Below are 22,940 nucleotides of genomic sequence, written 5' to 3' on the forward strand. Positions count from 1 at the left end.
GGAAAGATCTAAACATTAATGCTACTGATAATTTTTTATTTTGGTTGCAACGGGCAGAAAAGAACAGAGAGGAGATGAGGTGTATTTAAAATGCATGGTGAATGTGTGGGGTCAGAGCTGCTGGCAAAACCTATTCAAAATTAGAATATTCTGAAGAGGCTCTGCACAGGTACAGTATTCATAGGTGAGGACAATAACTAATTACTAGATATTATGGCCTTAAAACAAGTGAGAAATATTAACAGTGTTGCTGGGGAGTGCCACTGCTTCAATGGGTTCCTTTTATTACTTTCTTACATTTACTATGGAATTCTTAAAGCAGTGTATATGGAATCACAACATAATCTCCCAGCAGGGTATTGATAGATCTAAAGCTCTTAGTTTTGATCGATAGATGCATCTTGTGTTGTCAGACATAACAGGGTGGGCAAAGTGCAACCCTCAGACTGCATGTGGCCACCAAGGCCACCGTGGAACAATCTAATTCAATTTTTTAAAAAATATGTGGAAAGTGTTTTTCTGCTTCCAGAAGGCCCTTGTAGGAGTGATTCGGGCATTAGAGACCGTGCCTCCCCATCCTCCAAACAACAACAAAATTAAAACCAGAAATGTGTCTATTTAGACATTGCCTATCTGTTTTGTTTTGTTTTCCCAAAATGGCCATTTTAAGGTATTCTGGACCTTGGTATTGTCTAAAGAAGGGTCTAGAGGCTACAATTTGGCCTCCAAGCCCAGCAATGTTGCCCACCTGGGACTAAAGCCTAGTGGAAGATGTGGGAACTGCAGGACAGCAGGAGGAAGTCTTCAATTATCAAAAATCTCTCCCTATTGGTACTATAATATATTATTGATTTTAGGAATGTCTTTCCCTCAGTGTTATATGAGGACAGCAGTACAGCAAACTGTGGAGAAGCCAACCATTTCATGCACAACTAGTTTGCTTGTCAAGGAGTGCAACAAGACAAACAGTACTGTCTGGGAAATTAGGCTTAAGACATCTCTAAGCAGTTAGGTCACATTTAGGAAAAGTGGCTAATGGGATTCATGTGGCAAAAATCTAGGAGTTGTCAAGACAGGTCTGGAAATGAGTCAGGAACAGGCAGTATTGAAGCAAGGTACTGCACCTGAGCTGTATGTATTCTGAGAATGAGATGTTTTATATAGGGGCAGAAGCAGGGAAGCGCAGTAATATATCGTGCAGATGAAAGAAACAAAACAAAGAGGTTGTGAATATGCTGGGATTCAGGAGATCTACATATTTTAAAGAAGCAATATTTTTATTATAGATAGCCCAAGACACTTTAAGGTGTGGGCACAATGGTGGCCCTCATCTGCTGAAGCAAAGGTATGTAGTTTCTAAAGTAAGCTACATTATTTCAGCTTTTTTTAAAAATCTGCCATCAAGTCAATTCTGACTTATGGTGAATTTTTCCAGGGTGTTCTAGGAAAATAGTACTCAGAAGTGGTTTGCCATTCTCTTCTACTGGGGCCATCCTGGGACTGTGCAGCTTGCCTAAGAATATATAGGCTGTTTCCGTGGGAGGCACAGTGGGGTATCAAACTCCCAGCCTACGGGTCTGCAGTCAGATGCCTAACTTGATGAGCTATCCAGCCAGCTATTTTACCATTATGATACAGCAAATCTCACAGATATCCCTCACATTCACTGGTAGTAAAAATAAAGTAATAACACATAAGAAACAATTTGCTTTCATGATGATATCCAAATCTTCTGCCTGTCTCAAGGATTCAAGTTCTGTCCTTGGAACATAACTACAGTAGTTTGAAATCTTGTGTTGCTGGTTATATTGACCATTAAAGAATGTTTCATAATGAGTATTTTAGGTGGTGGTGGGGATAGACAGTTATTAGACTATATTTGCATTATGCACAATAAGACGCACATCACTAAAATTGAAAACAAAGACTTCTGGTTCTATAGAGGCAAGTCTCACCAGTAACTCCGAAAACAAAACAAAAACAAAAGACCAAAGTCAGAGCAGTCACATTTTCAGATCAACTTTTACAAATAGCCATTCTGGATGTTCCTCCCCGCGCGCCCCTTTGAAAAATCTCATACAGACCTTTTTCCCAAGCACTTTAATGTGTGCTTGGGAAGCGCAATTAAATTGTCAGAATTTTAAAAAATGTTTTTAACTAGAAGATAGCCCCGAGAATAGTCATGGGGCTGATATTGATTGTCTGAACAGAGAACATTAGTCTTCAGGTATTTACTCTGCCACCTCTCCTCCAGAGGCTCTCCTTCAAATCAAATCAATTCCTTGAAGAGAAGGCTACTGAAATACATAAATGAGGCTGAGAGAGAGTTGATTTTTGCTCTCTAGGCCTTTCTATACTGTCTCGTGGTCTGCAATTGCTTTTGGATCCCCACTGCTTCTTCCAACTGTAAGCATTATCAGACTTCATTGTTTTGACTGGGATCTACTGGGGCCTTTTCACAGTGGAGGTTCAATGAAAAATCCATTGCATAATTTGGAAGCAGGACTGCAATTATATCATATTCTGTCTCAGTTACTCATTTCTATATGGTGAATAACATTATAATCCAGAATGGTTGCAGTAGTAAGACGTACAACAACTGTGGCAAAAAGTTTTTGTTTTGTTTTTGTTTTTAAAGTCGTCTCTAATGATCTCTTATTACCAGTTGTATCTACACTCTAGATTTCCAAGTGACACTGGATTTTAACAACCCACTGAAGTAAGCAGAATTTATTATTTAGAAACACCTACTCTCTCTCTCTTTCATTACAAAAGAAAATATTCCCATCAGGAAATTCCATCAAACTGAGTCATATCTCAGTGCAACTGAGACACTTGGAATTAAAGTCATGTAGTTTGCCACTGAACAAAATAGGTCTGAACTGGCTTGAATCCAATTGCTTTGACATAAATAGATTGTTGAATGGAGTGTATATAATTGAAATAGAATGCAATTAATTATTAAAAACTAACCACAGGACAGAAGAACAATTCCACTGAGAATTCAAGTAACATCCTCAAGTGCAGGAATATAGATTCAAAATCTAGCTACCTATCTCATTCAAATCATATTTGTATAAGGTTTAATGCTCATTTATTAGAAAAAAAATCATTTACATATCAGTTCTATGTTACCCTATACTCTCTTCATGGCCTTGACCAAAAATGCCCTCTTGAAAAAAATTTCCATGCAATTTTTAAAGATCAAAGGCAAAAGAGTGCCAGTTTCATCAATCATCCTTGTTGTAGATGACTGCCAAAGCATCAGTCTGAACAGATTCTGAATTTCAAATACAGTGGTGCCCTGCATAGCGAGGTTAATCCGTTCCGGATTAACCCTCGCTATGCGAAATTGTCGCTAAACGGGTAGGGGAAATGTATTGAAACGCATTAAACTTCGTTTAATGCGTTCCAATACCTGTGTTACTTACCCGTTCAGCGAGGATTCCAATTGCCGGCAGCCATTTTCGCGCCTTCGCTAAGCGAGGGCAGGGCGCGAAAACGGCTGCCGGCAGCCATTTCCGGGCTTCCGGCGGCCATTTTGGAACCGCCGATCAGCTGTTCGGCGGCTCCAAAATGGCCGCCGCAATACCCGATCTTCGCAATGCGGGTTTTCCCCATTGCGACGATCGGGTATGTTTCCGTATAGCGATCCCGAAAAAGGGATCGCTATACGGAAACATCGCTATATGGTGCACTCGTTAAGCGAGGCACCACTGTAGTAATTTCATGCCAGTTTTCTACACAAATCCCTGTGTACAAAGCTTTAGAGTTAAGAAAGCTCATGGACACCACAATCATGGAAATAGCAACAAAATCTATTTACAAATAGGTTGCTCATGCATGCAGGGACGTGGTGGCGCTGCAGGTTAAACCACAGAAGCTTCTGTGCTGTAACGTCTGTAGATCTTCAGCTGTAAGATCAAATCCACGTGAGGGAGTGAGCGCCCGTCACTTGTCCCAGCTCCCACCAACTTAGCGATTCGAAAGCATGCAAATGTGAGTAGATTAATACCTCGGTGGGAAGGTAACAGTGTTCCGTGTCTAAGTCGCACTGGCCATGTGACCATGGAAGATTGTCTTCAGACAAATGCTGGCTCTATGGCTTGGAAAAGGGGATGAGCACTGCCCCCTAGAGTCGAACACAACTGGACAAAAATTGTCAAGGGGACCCTTTGCCTTTACCTTTACCTGCTCATGCATTCTATACACTTACAGGAATTGTAGAAAGAAATAGCTTAATTACTTTCATTACTGAAAAATAATTAAGCACTGAGATCCTTCAGTTTCAGGCCATATTACAGTGCAAATGCAGTATATAGTTGGACAGTGGTTAAACTGCAGTACTGCAGTCTAGCCTCTGTTCATGACCCGATTTCAGTCTTGACAGGTTCAGGTAGCTAGTTCAAGGTTGACTTAGGCTTCCATGGGTACCCAGCTCATTGGGGGAGGATGCTATTTGCATAATTATGCTGTAAACCACCCAGAGAGTGTTTAGTACTATGGGATGGCATGTAGGTCAAAACAACAACAATGTGCTGGGTGAGGTCAGAATGCCAATTTGGAAAGGATTCAGTGTTCATTTAATTAAACAGTTTAAAAACTAAAAACATAACCAAGAAGGTACTTCCTTGAGAAGGTGCCTCTAATCAAGTTTGTATTTGTAACCATTATTTAAAAAAATAAGTACTTATAAAATTGCAGAAAGCAACCATCAATCGTCTTAGATTGCTCTTATCTCTTTCACAGTAGAGGAAGTGCACTCTAAAACATGGGCATACACTTTTTTCTAGGGCCATTGTTTTTAACTCGTATGTCCATTTAATGAATAAATAAATCAATTCAGTAAATAAAAACTCATTAAAACATTTAGCAAATATTTCTTTAACTGTACAGCAGTGCTACTATTTAGATTTGCTGGCAACCGTCCACAGAACCATGTAACTGCTTCTGACGACTAAGGGTCATTTCAATTCACTTCCCAGAACATACTGGATGACAAACAATGGCTGAAACTGAATCCCAAAGACACCTTTCAAATGTAGAATGAAGATATACAATTGAAAAAAAAATGTGGGTTTTTTTAATACCCTGCTGAATGTAAGCAATGTCCCTGGGTTCATTTAAGTAGCTTGTTGGATTCAGATCTCAGCAGCATAACTGTAATATTTGTTATTCTAGTGTTGTAACAACTTAGCAAGTTGGTATTCAAGCTTACGGGAAAGGGGAGGATCAAATCTTAGGGCAGAAATATTTAACACACAAGTGTTCTTTATTTCCTTCAGTTCGAAAGACTATGTTAATATTAATAGTGGCTGTTTAGATGAAAATACAACATTGTTCAACTATTTGGTCTTCACGACATTATTCCTCAACAATTTCTGGTGTAAATTACTGAACTGAATATATTTTTACCTGTATTTCATTGACTTAATTACACGTCAGTGAAAACAATATACAGTTTTGTTTTGTTTTATATGTGACCTGCATCATCCTACAAAATGTAATATATATGTTTGTAAAAACATATCTCTACTAAAATCTGCAGCATAAAAGTGCTATTTTTCTGCATACAATTATGGCAGTCAGCAGTTAAATTTGTCTTTAAAACTGTTTGAATGCTTCAAAACATCTTACTACTATTCAAGAAACCACTACAATAGTTTTCTAGACTGCACTGCAACGTAAGAATAAAGGAGGTAACTGAATATTAAAATGGGTAAAATATTAGCAGTTCTTAGAAAGATAGACTTTCCAGTTTTATTCCACACATTAACTCTAGATGAGACATTGCTGATGAAAAAACCGTGAAGAGACAGCACGTCACAGTCCAAACTTAGGAAAGAATACAAATGACAGTGTCAAGCTTTATGAAAGCTAAATATAGTGGTACAAGACAATCTGCAGTCTTGACATCCTTTGTGTAATCACAGCAGTTACAAAATCCTTTGTGTAAATGCAACACAAAAATATAAAAGGAATCCAATTAATTCTAATTAAATCTACATTCAATTTCCCTGTATCTCCATTAGCAAAAGATGAGAGTATGAAGAACCACTGTTGCATTAAGATCACTTTATTGACTCTTCTTTGTCTGGCCATTTATTCTGAAGGACTTCTGTCACATATGGCATCATAGCAGCTGACATATTAGAGACGCTGTTCTTCAGAAATGGCTTTTTAAGAATGGGTGCAAGAGGTTAAGATGTTTTGCCCAGGACAAAGTTTTCAATTTATGCTGTTGTTCTACAGACCCACAACATATTTCTGTTTAAATTAACTGTTTAACTTTTGAGATGAACAGAGACAGTGAATTAAAATGGAAACAAGCAGGCTAGATCCGTGCACTCTGTCTCAAAAGACTAACTTCCAAAGTTATCTAATATTTTGTTATAAAGCAAAACTCCTTTCAGTTTTAAACTAATATTTGGTATTATCTGTTTGGTTTATAAGCCCACAAGAAAGCCTAAATGCATTGGGAAAACTAAATTTTTGAAATATCATGGATATATAATGACATTGTTTGTTTAGTTCAAATTGCTTTTACAAGTTCCAAAAGGTAAAACACAGTTCTGTATTGTAAATAAATTCCACATTTTCTCTGATTAGATATGATACAAATACAAATATATGAGCACATACATTTATATTCTTACAATTTACTCCTCACATCTCAGGAATACCTTGCTTTTTTCTTGCATCACTTCCTTAACTTAAAAAAAATACCCTGAGATGTAAAAGAATTAAAGGGGTCCCTGAAAATATAGGTAAAACTATATCACTTCTAACTTGAAGCTAATTACAATAATTAGTAGAGATTTCCCTTAGGAAAATGAACCTTGCCCCATACTGCTATAACTCATATAAGGTAATCTGTCACAAACCCATATCCAGGGAATAAAGGAATATTAAACCTTTGTCTCACAGTGCTCTTAAGTTCAAACCTCAGCGTAAAGGACTTGTGCACAGAGCGATGCTATTAAGATACAATTAGGTCTTGAAATGCATGGGTCTGAAATGCAATGAAAAGACCTCTGAATGTGAGACCTCATATTCTCTCAGACAAATGAAGCAATATGCTTCATTGCCATGTACTGTACCTGCTGCTACTGGCAAGAAGCTGATTTTACACTGACCATGGTCTATGGCTGCTTTTAATGTCGCTTCAGGATGTGTCGATCCGAGGGGGTTACGCACAAATCGTCGCCGGCGCCGCAAGTCATCTTCCCAGTAGTCAAGGCGCCAGAACTCACGAGGACGACTACAATGAAACAGAGGAACCACATGTGTTAGCAATTATCAAACAGCATGGTAGCACTGAATTTCTGCATAAAGCTTTCCTTGTTTCCTCTTTCTTTTTCTTTTTAAATAGCACCCTAAACCACTTTCTGCAATCTTTAACTTAGGTATGTCCTTGAAAATAACAATATCACCTTCCAGTCTGAGGAACTCCTTTCCCTTTTTTTTTCTTGGAAGGTGAAATGAGCACTAAATACATCATTTTGAAATGAATTGCTGACAGTGTGATCAGTTTCCCCACACTCTAGTGGCATGTGCTCCGATTTCAGCCTCATTTCAGCCTCAGCAGGGCACCTTTCTCAGTGACTGCATTTATAAACCAGAATAGGGAAAAGGCTATTATAAATATGGTATAGCATTACCTATATTAATCAAAGTCTGTCCCTCTTCATTTTTCTTCCTAATTTGTTCCTTTTTGCACAAGGTCAGTAAATCATACCACAAATTCTTGGTCAAGAAAGTGTTAACTTTAATGAATACTTCTGTTACATGATTATGTATGTGATAATAAAATATTACTCTGTTTAGATGTGCTGGAATTTAATTAAAATAATCTCTTAAAATATTCATTACATTTCACCCCTGAGGCTTAGACCAACATAAGAAAATACATTTCATTTCCATTTCCTGTTTTTAAATAAACCATTCCAGGAGAGTGAAATAACAATCTATTTTCAAACAAATCAGATTGGATTTCTGTTTTATGTAGCTGCATTTTTGCATTTAATTAAGGGCTGCAGGTTATGGTATACACACTTTTTTAACATTTAAATTTAGGAAAAGGCTCTCTCGCTTTTATTATTTTCCACATTGTTTTATTCAAATATGCATAGATCTTTTTAATATGGCTATATATAAACGCCAGCCTCTATCTTGTTAGATGATCATGAGTGAGGGTGCTGTAAAACTGCATATTAACCATTAAAAAACCTGAAAAAGCAGCCAATTTGAGTACACATTCATACCTTGATATGTAAATAAATTTTATTATATGGAAACTAATAAAGCCTACAAAAATTACACCGTGACTAGATATCTGCAACCAGGATAGCTTCATGTGCTACTTATAAAAGCACGGTGACTCCAACAATAGTAGGTGAAAATGATGAACTATAATTTAATTCCTTTCTCATCAGCTAATAATCATTGCATATCTGTCAGTTATGACAAATTAACAGTTTTGATTAATTTATACACTACAAATACTTATAAACACACAATATTAGTGGCTCCTTTCTTAAAGGATTTACTTTTGGAACAATGTTCGTTATTAGAGAGCAAATTAACAACATGCTTAGTATACCACTCTACTTTTTTGGTCTTGTTTTTAAATCCATGTTAGATAATAAAACCTTGTATGAAAATGGTTAAATTTGAATTTTCATTAATAAATCTGACTGAGGCATTAATTCTTGAAGTTACTTCATCCTCTTCTACCTGCGACTGCTGCTATTCTGTAATCTTTTAATACTGTTTCTAATGTAAATAACCACATTTTTATTATCCATGCACCATGTATTCTAAAAACAAAAATAGGGTTAACAGACTTTATTTTGCAAATAATTCTTTAGGATTCTTGTGGGACAGTTATATGTATAAGAAGCAGCTACATTTGCTCAAAGCATGATTAATAACTTAAAATTCTCCATTAGAGATTACAAAAAAGGCAGAAAACAGCTGTCTATGTGTATGCATTTGATAGTCATGGAGCATGGATAGCCACTTCATCATTCTGCCTTCCTTCATTTATCTGTTAAAATCACTATCAAATATCAACTAGAACTGAATCGTGAATCACAAACTGCTCTGCATCTTTAGGGGAATGATACAATGAGAGTCTATTCATCAGTATGGCAATCGGCACAAGTAATTAGTTCCCTAGACTGTATTGCAAAGCTTATTGTATCCAGTGCCACAAACATATGACAATGAAAAAGCTAATGGAAGCTTCTAAAATTTGTTAACTGCTTTTGCCATCCATCCTGCCAGTACTCTGCACTACAGTATTATGTAAAGATGGTACATTATTAATGTCATCCATTTGTCTTTCTGCACTTTTGATGAAATTAAGTGATGCCATTCTTGTGGCTAAAATTACAACATGCAAGGCAATAATGTTAATGTTAGTAAAATTAGACAAAATGGAGGAGCAAGTCACAAAAGAATGTGGGGAGGTGGGGTGAAAATAACTTTCTAATGGTGTCTCTTTTCTTTCCAAGTTCACTGCCATATGCCTTGCATTTGCCTTGATTAGTCAGTGTATAATGACACAAAAGCACAGGATGTGTTTGAGGACATTTGCATCAGGAGGAAAATCTGTTTCTCGACACAGAGTTTCAGTATTGTATGAATAAAAATGCAGACTTTCATTTTCAAAATTTATTAGATGTCAAAACATGCATACTGTGAATTCACTGGCAGGCTAGCTATTGTTCTGAAAAGGAAATCTATTTTTTAAAGGAAAACTACAAGAGACAAACTCTACATCTTTTTACTGTATTTGTAGCTGTATGGAGATACATACTCTCTTTTTTTCCAGCTCTGTGAGCCACAACAGAATTTAACCTGTATTGTTCAACTGAATGTGATGCATTAAAATCAAAGGTGCTCAAGTATTTTAGTGTTAGACAATGGTATTGCCCTTTACTCAGCTGAAGGCGTGGCTATAAACTCTTTTTTCAAATTTTGACAAAGCTATTACATTTACCAAAATATTACCAAAAGTGGATCAGATATTCAGATACAAGATACTGACAGGGCTAATGTATTGTTATTAATAAGTCTGAAGTTCCCCAATGCTAAGTACATTCCAATACAGCAATGGCCAATGCCTGGCAACATCTGTCAACTACAGGTGACTTGTCATTCACCTGCGCCTTCCATCTATGTTTACAGCTAGTGAAGACAAAATACTGAGTAAGCCAAGGCAAAATGCTCTGCAGTTTTACAGGCGTAGGCAAGAGTACAGAGGTGCCACCACTGAAAGCATCCCCTGTCCTCTCCTTACAGAGACCAACAAGAGATCACACAGGCTGCATTTGACCTGCCTGCACACATACAGTACTTATTTCTTCAAGGAGGAGGCAAAGCATTTTAATAACTTATTTACCAATATCATCTCCCATCTACTTTTCATTTAACTGTGCCATTATACTCAGATCAGACCCAACTCAACATTTCTGATGCCCTGCTTGTTAAGCTGAAGCAGGGCACACAAGAGTGCACAAACACAAAATAGGGGGAGCCACTTGCTTCCAAGAAGGTAGGGAAAAATTCTAGAAGGAAGACAGTGAATAGACATTTATCAGAGACAAGAAAGGGTAGGGTGTTATTCAAGACAGAGTGTGAGCTATGACAGAGACAGAGACAGAAATTGGATCAATACTTCTGCATTTAGTCTAATATAGTGTTTATTTATTTAGGAATGCATACCTCACCCCTCTAACATTACTATTCCATGGCTGTTTACTCATATAAAACAAATCAACACCACCACTTTCAACAACAAATCAAAATCTGTTGGGTTGAATAGAGAAAGGTTGGAAGAGAACATTGCTTGTAAAATTGAATGTTCATCCTCCTCCTTTCATGACAGCTCCTTGTCCCCCGGCTATCCCAGGGGTTGTGATATTTTCCTGGAGTGGAATGTGATGGGGCATGGATGGCTGAGGGAAGAAGAAAATGTGGGAGAAATGGGTGTGGTTGTGAAGTGCAAAAGAAAATCCATGTATGTCTGTAAAAGACATCTCTGAATCAAAGCCAACAAAAACAGTGAAACAATGAATGCACAACAGAAGCAAAGTTGAAATCAGCTCAAGAAATATTTATAATCGATCCTTAGAAAATAAGGAAATGTTAATTATTATTGAAAAGACAGAGCAATGGGAGTCAGTTGTTTCTGATAAGAGAGAACAACACAGAGATAAAACTCAGTTAATGGTGCCTTTTGTGTAGCCACCATTTGTACTGGAGAGCAGGGATTCTCAGGGAAGTGATCCAAAAATAACTTTGGATAGATCCTTGTGGGAGTAGTCCGTCCTGACATCTGGCTTACTGCCAAATGTAGCTGCTGATAATACACATTAATTTGCATAGATTCACGTTCCTGATTTTGGAACACTGAAGTTGCTCTCTCTCTTATTATATGTGCGAATATAAGAGAGAGAGCAACTTCAGTGTTCCAAAATGGTTAGATAAAGCAGTATGTAAATTATGTGATAGCTGAAAATTTATCACTAGTAACTCATACAATACTGAAATAATAGTTTCTTGTGGAATTAGTTTTCATTAAAATACCAGAAAGTGACAACTGCTGTAGCACTCCAGGGGGAAAATGGAATGTATGAGAATGGACAACAAAAATACAGCTTTCACAGTCTAGAAGTGGTTCTATGCATTAGGCCACCATTTATTTAGAGTCATGCAAAACATCTAAAAGCAATCCCCAATGTTATGGCTTTCATGAGGAGTGATCCAAACAAATATTTCATGGAAGTCAGTATAGGCTTAAAAGGAGTCATTTTTCTGCTATAAAAGTAGCTTAAAGGGAAGGAAAGAAGGAAAGAAGGAAAGAAAGAAAGAAAGAAAGAAAGAAAGAAAGAAAGAAAGAAAGAAAGAAAGAAAGAAAGAAAGAAAGAAAGAAAGAAAGAAAGAAAGAAAGAAAGAAAGAAAGAAAGAAAGAAAGAAAGAAAGAAAGAAAGAAAGAAAGAAAGAAAGAAAGAAACTAGCTATCTACATGAAGGGTAATTTTGCAAAATAGAAAACCAGACAGAAAGTACAGTGCAGTAGCTTTAATAAACCACATGCTGTAATGAAAACAGGAGACCAGTCTGGAGCTCATTTCACAAGATGCCTGTTCAAAAGAAAAACATCTCTTGTTTCCTAGGCTGGAGGTTAAATACATCATGCAGGTAAAATGTTTGCTTATGCCTGGTCATGAGTGTAAGTTTTGTGCCACTGAGGAAAGTGCCTGACTGACAGTTTTAGAAGCTTAGACTATTAATTATCCTCATAACATATTCAGTTATGGGGAACACCCAATAGGCGCTCTTAAAATGTTACACTCAACTTTGTTTGAAAGCATGAATCGTGTCTAGGGAAAACTGGATGTTAGAGTAGCACAGAACATATGTTCCAAGTTCTTTTACCAACAGCCTATAAAATAGATAGGTGGTCTGTTTCAAGCATAGCACTTGTGAGCAGGAGGGTGAAGCCGAACTGTTGTGTTTCCTGCCAGCGATATCCAGGCTTTATGCCTCCCTCAGTGCTGAATATTCTTACTGTTGAATATTCTATGGCAGTAGTCCCCAACCTTGGGCCTCCAGATGTTCTTGGACAACAACTCCCAGAAGCCTTCACCACCACCTCTGCTGGCCAGAATTTCTGGGAGTTGAAGTCCAAGAACATCTGGAGGCCCAAGGTTGGGGACCACTGTTCTATGGTGTCCATCCTAGCAAAATAGATGGAGAAGTGCAGACTGGGAAACAAACATGACAAAGGATGGTTATGACCAAGCATCCTTGATCATACATACAAGAACTTACATGTGTATATATGTGCCCGAAGAACTGAGAAATGTAAAGTTCTTTTACAGATGTGTCACACTTATAGCACAAGACATGCATTAACAAAATGGGGAAATTATCTGACAAAAACTGTCAACAAACAACCCAGCTTTAATTTACTGCAATATTTACAGAAAGAAAAAGGTTATGGTTTTATAGGAAACGTCTTCCTACAAACGTTTATTATACAATAAAGCTGAGTTATGCTTGTTAGCTCTGCCAATGAGAATGTAAACTTTCAAGCACCAGAAAAAATAACTATTCTTAAAAGCAGTAATTAGAAGGTGTGTGTGTGAAATCAGCATATTATCAAAATAAGAAAAAGGGAGGGTGCTTGGAAAAGAGTTGACAAGGTTTGGGAGGCTGTTTTTTTCAGATTTTGATAAGTTATCATGAAGAGGCAGGAACAGATAGATCTAGGAAGATGCCTATTTTCCTGAAATATATACACTGGTGCTTCAACTATGAACTTAATTGGTTCCGGAACTCTGGTTGTAACTCAAATCAGTCGTAAGTCGAAGCATCATTTCCCATAGGAATGCACTGAAATGCAATTAATCCATTCCGGCTGAAGAAAAAAATCACCAAAAAAAATCAAAATTCACTGCAAGACCAATTGGAAACACGATTAATCCCTTCCGGCTGGGGGGGGGGGGGGAGAGAAGCAAAGTAAGCAAAGTGTGCAAGACACATCAGAAATGCAAAGAAAGCAAAGCGGAAAGCAAGCAGATTGTGCAAGACCCATTGGAAATGCAAAGAAAGCAAAGCAAATAGCAAGTGAAGCGTGCAAGACCCATTGGAAATGGGGGGAAACCCTCCAAAAGCAAGGAAACCCCACAAGACCCATTGGAAATGGGGGAAAACCCCAAACAGCAAGGGAATCCCCCCAAAGACCCATCAGAAATGGGGGGAAATACCAAAAAACAAACCCCCAGAGACCCATCACAGCACACAATTATAACCCCCCCAGCCCAAAACCATGCTGCAAAACTCACCCAGAACAGTTTTTTAAAAGCGGTAAGCAGCACCTTACCTTACAAGGCAGTCCCAAGTCTCCTCCGATCGCATTCACTCTAACCGTTCAGGCAGAAGAGCTACAAAGAAGCAGCCTTTTCACCTACCAACAGTTAGCAATTTGAATTTCCTGACTTTTTCCCTGCCTTTTTCTGTTCATAACTGGAAGCTCTGGCCACAAGTCGAAGCACACACACACACACACACACACACACACACACACACACACACACACACACACACACACACACACACACACACACACACACACACACACACACACACATTTACATAGTTTCACAGTAAGTAGAAAACAAAGGACTTCTGATTGGTCTCAAATTTGGTCTCAAATTTCTTCTGATTGAACTCTCAGAAGGTAATCAAATCAACACACTAATTGCTCTGGCTGCCTATTACTAAGCTATTCAGAAGCAGCCAGATGGCAGGACTCCAGGGCCCAAGGTGATAACGCAGGGAATGAGCTAAGCATTATTAGGGACAGTAAAACCAACAAAAATAACAAAACATGATAGCAAAAACACAATTTGTAATGGAAAGACAAGAGAGGACACAGAATACTTGAATAAAAATAACAAATATGGAAAGAAAGAGGCAAGAGAGAGAAACAAGTGAAGAGCGTAGTTTTGGGTGCATTTGATTTGAGACCCTAAATAACTTCAGCACAATGCAGCAAGTTCCCAGTTTATCAAGGCTCTGAATTAGCAACTCATAGGTAGTGATGCACTGCAATTACTGTATAGCTCCTTGGGATCTGAACAGGTCCAAAGTAAAGTCTAAGATTCTGTGTAGGTCTGAGTGAAAAGCACTTTGATCCCTGCCTTCCTCCTCCACTTTCTTGCTAAGAAAGAAATTTTGGGTTAGAAAAGTGGGGTGTGTCTTATACATGAGGGTTACATGAGGAAAGGTGGACACAAAGCCTAACTTTTCAACTCATTGTTCTAGGTGGAAAATGTTTATAGGGAAAACACAGTTGCAATCCTCTGCATATATTCTTCATAGTAAATTTTACTGAACTTCTATGTAAATAAACAACAGAATCTGATCTACTCCAGGTGTTCCTTTGGGATGAAGACAAGAAAAATCAACTGGCTTTTCACCCGTCCCATTACCCAAACATTTTTTTTTCTAGATGGAACACGTAGAGACAATAAACCCTTACAAAATTGAATTCTGAATTCAGTGAATTCAGTGGCAAGGCCCTGTGTTGCTTTTCTGCTGGATCCCACCGCTTCCAGCAGAATCAGCACCCTCCAAACCACATATTTCCACATAAAACTCAAAAGCTTCCACTGGTAGGCTAAGAAAACCTTGAAAAACCTATTATGGTCATTACAAGTTAATTCCAACTGGACAGCATACAACATAACAAAAAGTAGCCACCCCACTCCCAATTATCAACCCAAAAGTAATGAAATAAATCAATATATTATTCAAGAATTTTAATAATACTGACATTTAATTTAAAAATAGCTAATTTTGAAAACAGTTGGGATTTTCAACAAAGGATAACAAATTAATTTTTAAGAAATTATTTCCACGCTGTATTTCCAAAATACTGCCTAGAGCAGAAGCCTTTTATTTTCAAACAATCACATCAGCCTACACAGCTGATTTTCAAAATATTGCTTTTGAAATTGTTGACAGTGATTCTGTTGCAATGTAAGTGCAATAGCACAAGTAACAATTATAATGATGTATTTGATAAATTTGGAACAACATACCATTAAGGGTTTAATGCTTTAAATTTTTAAATCTATGCATTTACTTTACTTCCAAGCTGATATCAGTTACTGTAAGAAAATTTAAAATTGTAACTAGTTCTAAAGTACCCGCTAAATAAATGGGTTGTCTGCCTCACTAATATATTATGCACTTGATTTTAAATTGAAAGATAAAAGTGCTCCAGTTCTAGCAAGGTTTTTCTTTCAGCATAAATCTAGATGAAATAACATCCAAGTATTAGAGGGCATCATGAGATAAAACACTCTCCCCTGTCTCATGAACTGAAATGCTCTGTGCCTTCATGCAGATAGAGATGGAGAATACTAACCAAACCCACCACCATTTATCATGTAGTGACCATAAATAAAGTGCAAGCTACCCATCTCTAGACCCATCTTAATGGAAATAGAGTGTTTTGTGGAATAAAATATTTCCTGAGCTTCATAGTTCTTTTACTACAGCTTCAGGGATTATTCACCTGGATGCTGAACAGCATATAATTATGATAAAACAAATTATCTTGCCCTATAAATTTGCATAGAAAATTTCAGGCAGCCCACACATTTATTATTAATGGATACCACTCCAAATATACTTATTATAGACCTTATGTCAGTATGGTCAGATATCATATCGCCATCTATTTTTTATGTCATTTCACTGACATCTTGAGAAAGTCAACTACTTATTCCATGATTTCAGAGAGCTCTTCAAGGACAAATTTTTTAATATCACAGGCAATTCATAATTTTATTATAACAATGCATATGAGTTTCTAGGGTCTGATGTACATGTACAATTCCACATTTTGGAACCTTTGTTAGGAAACTGACAGCATGCCATGTATTCATACATTTCTTTAATTTTTGCATTCAAAGTTGAGATGCAGTATTACATCTGCAGTGATTTGAACACTTGCTATAGTTACCGTACTTTTTTAAACCAAGTCTAAAAGCTAGCTTATAGACTTACCCAATTTCCTAATGGTGGTGAGAAAATTTGAAGCTTTATCTGAGGCTTAAGAGTAAGAGACCAGCTACACGAGAATTTATCCCACTCTGTACCCCCCCTCAGGCACGTCAACTAACATAGCACAGATGTTGCAAGGCACTGTAGCTGGCCCTCACTGTACATGGCCTCTCTTTTATGCAGAAAGCAACACAGAACTCCTGGCTTCATATCTTCCAACTAGAACTTGGAGGCTTGCTTTACTTCTCAAACTCCAAATATTACTCCCATCCACAATCACAGGGCTAATTTAACAGCTTTTTGTGTTGCACTGATGAAGTCTACATGCATTACTTATTTGATTTTGTACACAAAGTTGCAATTTTTTCTATATGCCTAATACAAAATGTGAGCATAAATGATGAATCATATCTCCTGCTCCTAATTTGACAGTTACTTCTCACATATCTCAAAATGATCCAGAGCAAACTGGCATGACTCCTTCCACTTAATTGGCTGTCTAGCACCTGCACTAATTTGCTGGAAGTCAACCCAGCCTACAGAAAAATACAGAATCTTTCATTCATTATAAATAACAAAAAACAAAAAAAAAACCAATAATCATACTAAACACATAACAGCATGATTAGCACTGGTTTTATATATATATATATATTATGACTACATTCCTCTCTCTCTCTCTCTCTCTCTCTCTCTCTCTCTCTCTCTCTCTCTCTCTCTCTCTATATATATATATATATATATATATATATATACACACACACACACACACACACACATACACACACACACACACACGTACGTACGTGTGTGTGTGTGTGTGTGTGTGTGTGTGTGTGTGTGTGTGTTACTGGCATCTATTATCTACATAAAAAAAATTGACTGCACATATATAAGAAATCATGTGAAAACATGCAAGAATATTTTAGTAGCTGTGAAAGTGATCTCCACAATCATACTAGATTTGACATGAGATGGACAACCCAAATATTATTGAAGCAATGCCTCAAATTATATACGTATATACAAGAAGACAATGAAAGCAGCAAAACAACTCAGTATTACAGGAAAAGTCTTGCTTTTATTTAATGCTTCCATGTGCTCTATAGTGGTGCCTTGACTTACGAACTTAATCTGTTCCAGAAGATGGTAGTAACTCGAAATGGTCATAAGTCAAAGTACCATTTCCCATAGGAATTCTTTGAAACACAATTAATCCATTCCAGAAAAAAAAAATCCACCAAAAACCCCCAAAATACTGCAAGGCCCATTGGACACATGATTAATCCGTTCCGGCCAAAGGGAAAAAAAAACCCAAAAAGCAAACAAACCGTGTAAAACCCATCAGAAATGCAAAGAAAAAAAAGCAAACAAACCGTGCAAGACCCATTGGAAATGCAAAAAACAAACAAAAAGCCCCAAAAAGCAAACAAACCCTGCAAGACCCATTGGAAATAAAAACAAACAAAAAAAACCACAAAAACAAAAAGCAAACAAACCCTGCAAGACCCATTGGAAATGGGGGGGGAGAACACCAAAAAGCCAACAAACCCTGCAAGACCCATAGGAAATGCAAAAAAAATAAAATAAAAAAGAGCAAAAAACAAACAAACCCTGCAAGGCCCATCAGAAATGGGGGGGATGGACAAAAAAGCAAACAAACCCTGCAAGACCCATCGAAAATGCGAAAAAACACCAAAAACAAAGACTGCAAGACAGAATCACAGCACAGAAACATAACCCCCCTAGCCCAAAACCATGCTGCAAACCAACCTAGAACAGGCAGTTTTAAAAAAGTAGAAAGCAGCACCTTACAAGGCAGTCCGAAGCCTCCTCCGAACATACACTCTCTAACTGCTGGGGCAAAAGAGCTACAAAGAAGCAGCTTCTTCACCACCAATGGTTAGCAATTTGAATTCCCTGCCCTTTTCCCTGCCTTTTTTCCAATCGTAACTCAAAGCTCCAGTTGCAAGTTGAAGCAAAACTTTGCGGCCGGAGCTGGTCGTAACTCAAATTGGTCATAAGTCGGGACGTTCGTAAGTCAAGGCACCACTGTACTTCACAAGACTTCCTGGCCTTCAAGATCTTTAGATCTTGGTCCCATTGTCATGACAAGTGAATTTGATGGGGCTGCTACCAGGTTGTGGAAAGCCCTCCTTTAAGAGGTTAGGTTTATCCTTCCACTGAAAACCTCTCTTCAGGCAGGTTTTTAATAACTATTATTGAGTCCCTGGAAGCTTGGGGGGGAATACTTTTTTCTCTAAGTGTGTTTTAAAATTTATTTGATGTTTTATAATTATTGTATAATTAATGAATCAATTTTTAATTATGTCATGTAATTTATTGTGTTTTCAGGATGACTTGTTTTAACAGTATGAGCCATCTTGGGTCCTGTCACTAAGAGAAAGATGGCCTACAAATGATATCAATCAATCAATCAATCAATCAATCAATCAATCAATCAATCAATCAATCTTCACCTGCTTCATTCTAAAAAATCCATACACACTTAATTCATTGAGGTGTGACTATGCAAGCAGCTATCTTTTCAGACTCCTCTATTTCATAAGTATGGGACTAGTTGGGTTATGTCATCATAGCAAAATGTACACAGATATATTAACTTGAGACCTATTTGGGTCTAAACTAACTACATACTTTTAGTAACATCATGGATTGATATTAAAATCTGTCATAACTAAGGGAAACACTTTACTTTCCCAGTTGGTATAATATGCAGTGACTGAGTCAATTGTAATACCACAAGCATAAATTTGAGAGAGTACATGAACTATATAAGACAATTTTTTCTTCCAAGAACAGTACATAAGTTCCTGCATTTGTATGAGGTATTACTCTTTATTTCATATGAACTCCTTAGAAGAAATTGATTATTTATGACTACATTCCTAGTAAGTTATTGGGTTCTTCCTCAGAGAAGTATATAATAAACCATGAATCCCTATACAAATCTATATTTTACAGGTTCATACATGCCAAAGATGGATCATTTTCTGATTAATTGCCCAGTACTCTTTTCCCTGTAAAGAACTACAATTCACCCAGCATAGACAAATGTTACAACTTAAATAGCATCTCAGATTTTTCACCAGTATTTTCTTTCTGCTCAGGATCATAATGTAAAAGATATTATGTAATACTAGAAATAGAAACAAGCTACCCAATGACTCCATATATCACAAACAAATGGTATATTACTTTAATTGTCATTTACCCACTATCTGGAATCCTACCTATTCTGCAAAAAAGTTGTACTATATATTATTATTACATTTAATAGCTAAAAAAATTTGCAATACCTACATTAAAACACAATTTGAGTCTCTGTTTTTTAGTAAAGTTATGCCCTGCATTAAAAATCTACGTGGATAAGCCAACATTACACTGGCCACTTTCTTAAAAAATTAAAATATTTCTTGCATACACAATGTGTAGCTTTTACACTTTTATCTGCTGTTTACTCAGAGAAATGTATAGGGAAAGTAATTAATATCTTTTAAACACGGCATTTTGAAAGATCATAGTAGAACAAAATGCACATATTTTTCCTATTTTAAAAAAATCAACAATACAGCTTTCCATTAAATACTCCTGAGTTAGAAAGCTAGAGGGGCTCATAGAGTTTACAATCTGCTCAACAACTAAGCCTGAGGAAGGCAGAAGAGCTCTCAATGAAAGCGGGGGTTGGTGGCATGCTTGCCCAGTAGGATATCCAGTACAATAAGATGGGATCATGTGTGTACATGTCCAGGGTCTTGCAAGGTCACAGGCACTTTACTGGCAAATGATTTTCAAACAGGTTCCTATAATCTGCTAAATCAGAGAACAATATATGTATGGGTTTGGGGCTGCTTTCGCACGAGTAAAGAGGAAGATTATACTACAGTATTTCTATCCCCCGAAAAATCTTTTCCTGCTTTTGATTCAGCCACACAATTGCTTCTGAAGAGAGAAAGCTGTGTCACCTCTCACCTGAAATGTTCATTCCGGCTTAGAGAAGCCACATTCTCATGCTGAATGACTAGGACCACTGCCAACTAGGCAGATGAGGCAGAAGGGAGGGAGGACAGGGCCAGGTCAGAGAGCCAGCTCAGCTCAAACAATGGCAAAGCAAGCCGCCAAGTTACAACCTTGGTGCTGCCTCCTGTACCTTTAATCAAAACATTTTTATTTTCTTCATACCACACAGCCTGCAATAAGCAAACAACAGCAATTCCCCCCTTTCAATCCCCATCAGCTGCCCCCTTGATGTACCAAGAAGATGAGACCACTGCTCAAAGCAGTAGGGAGAGTGAGGGTAAGTGGTGATCAATAACCCTTTTTTCTTCCTACTGCTGATTCTCTAGGGAACAGCACTCAGTGGATATTTTTGCAGCAATAGTACTATAGCAGGTACTTAAAACCTAAGAAGGTGATAGAAAACCTAAGGGAGCAACACAAAGTTAGGCACTCATTCTGATCTCCTCGTAACCCAAATTAAGCTTAGAGTCACACCTTATCATACATCTCTGCTACTGAGAGACCGACTGTCCTCTTTAAGACAACCAACAATTATATCCAATTATTTATTGCTCCCTGCATGCGTGGCTGAACTTGCCTTTAATAGCCACATTTTCCTCTGGACTCCTATGGCTCTTCTTACTCATTCTCTCAGATCCACCATGGGCTTCAGAAGGGAATAAAGGAACTCCACCAAGGAATAGGGTTTCTCTTGTTTTGGCTTTACAGGTATAGTGGTGCATTTCACAACACAAATAGACTCATGCACTAGTTAAGGAAACAGAACATTTTATTTTAAAGATTGAGATACGATAATAAAGCATACTAAGCTGGTGATCTATCAGAATTTAGTTCTGTTATTGCATCTGCATCTTCTTTAACCTTTTCTTGAACTCAACATGTTCCTGCTAGATTAGTAGTATTAGGCATCCTTCAGTCTCAAGAGACTATGGTAGCGTGCTCTGTATGGAGGTCTTGGAACAGCGTCTAGTGTGGCTGAGAAGGCCAATTCGAGAGTGACAATCCCTTCCACACTGAAGACAAATACAATCTGTTCCTGTCCAACTCCCTGATTTTGCTGGTTTCGGGACTGCCTCTTTGCCTCAGCCTGCTATACAAGTGTCTCTTCAAATTGGGAGAGGCCATGATGCACCCACCTGGCTGAATGCTCAGAGGTCAAGGTTTCCCATCTGTTGAGGTTCATTCCTAAAGCCTTCAGATTCCCGCTTGCAGATATCCTTGTATCGCAGATGTGGTCTCCCTCTGGGGCGATTTCCTTGCACTAATTCTCCATACAGGAGATCTTTTGGAATCCGACCATCAGCCATTCTCACGACATGCCCAAGCCAACATAGACGTCACTGTTTCAGTAATGTATACATGCTAAAATTTCCAGCTCATTGTAGGACTACTCTATTTGGAACTTTGTCCTGCCAGGTGATACCAAAAATGCATCAGAGACAACGCATATGGAACGTGTTCAGCTTTCTCTCCTGCCGTGCACAAAGAGTCCAAGACTCACTGCAGTACAGGACTGTGCTCAGGACACAGGCTCTATAGACCTGGATCTTGGTGTATGCCGTCAGCTTATTAAGCCATACTCTCTTTGTGAGTCTAGAGAACATGGTAGCTGCTTTGCTAATGTGTTTATCCGGCTCAACATCTAGGGAGAGAGTGTCAGAGATTGTTGAGCCAAGGTACACAAAGTCATGAACAACCACCAATTCTTGCGTGGAGATACTAATATAGGGAGGTGAGTCCACACCCTGGCCCATGACTTGTGTTTTCTTCAGGCTGATTGTTAGTCCAAAGTCTTGGCAGGCCATGCTAAAATGATTCATGAGTTGTTGGAGGTCTTCAGCAGAGTGGGCAAAAATAGCTGCATCATCAGCGAAGAGGAAGACCCTCATGCATTTCAGTTGGACTTTGGTCTTCGCTCTCAATCTAGAGAGAATAAAGAGCTTTCCATCTGATCTAGTCCAGAGATAGACACCTTCTGTTGCAGTTCCGAAGGCCTGCTTCAGCATGACAGCAAAAAAGGTCCCAAACAGGGTCAGCGTGAGGACACAACCTTGTTTTACTCCGCTTCGGATGTCAAAGGGATCTGATGTTGAGCCGTCAAAAACTACAGTGCCCTTCATTTCATCTTGAAAGGATCTGATGATGTTAAGGAGTCGAGGTGAACATCCAATCTTGGGAACTATTTTAAAAAGGCCATGTTACATAACAGCACTGATGTTACCTGTCTGTCATGGGTTTGGAGGGAAAGTTCCATCCTATGGGGAGTGGAAGGCGGGACATCAGGAGGAGGGGCTGTACTGTATAAATATG

The 22,940-nt window shown here is 38.0% G+C and overlaps 1 protein-coding gene across 4 annotated transcripts in view; it reads right to left on the minus strand.

The window, feature by feature from the left end:
* LRBA (LPS responsive beige-like anchor protein) overlaps nt 1-22,940 on the minus strand; it is a 456,729-nt gene that overhangs the window by 210,237 nt on the left and 223,552 nt on the right. For all 4 annotated transcript variants that reach the window (XM_078394767.1, XM_078394766.1, XM_078394768.1 and 1 more), the window contains exon 37: nt 7,137-7,261. In XM_078394767.1, the coding sequence (XP_078250893.1) occupies nt 7,137-7,261 (125 nt within the window). The remainder of the gene's footprint in view (nt 1-7,136; nt 7,262-22,940) is intronic.

Source organism: Pogona vitticeps, chromosome 5 (assembly GCF_051106095.1).
Source record: "Pogona vitticeps strain Pit_001003342236 chromosome 5, PviZW2.1, whole genome shotgun sequence".
NCBI lineage: Eukaryota > Metazoa > Chordata > Lepidosauria > Squamata > Agamidae > Pogona > Pogona vitticeps.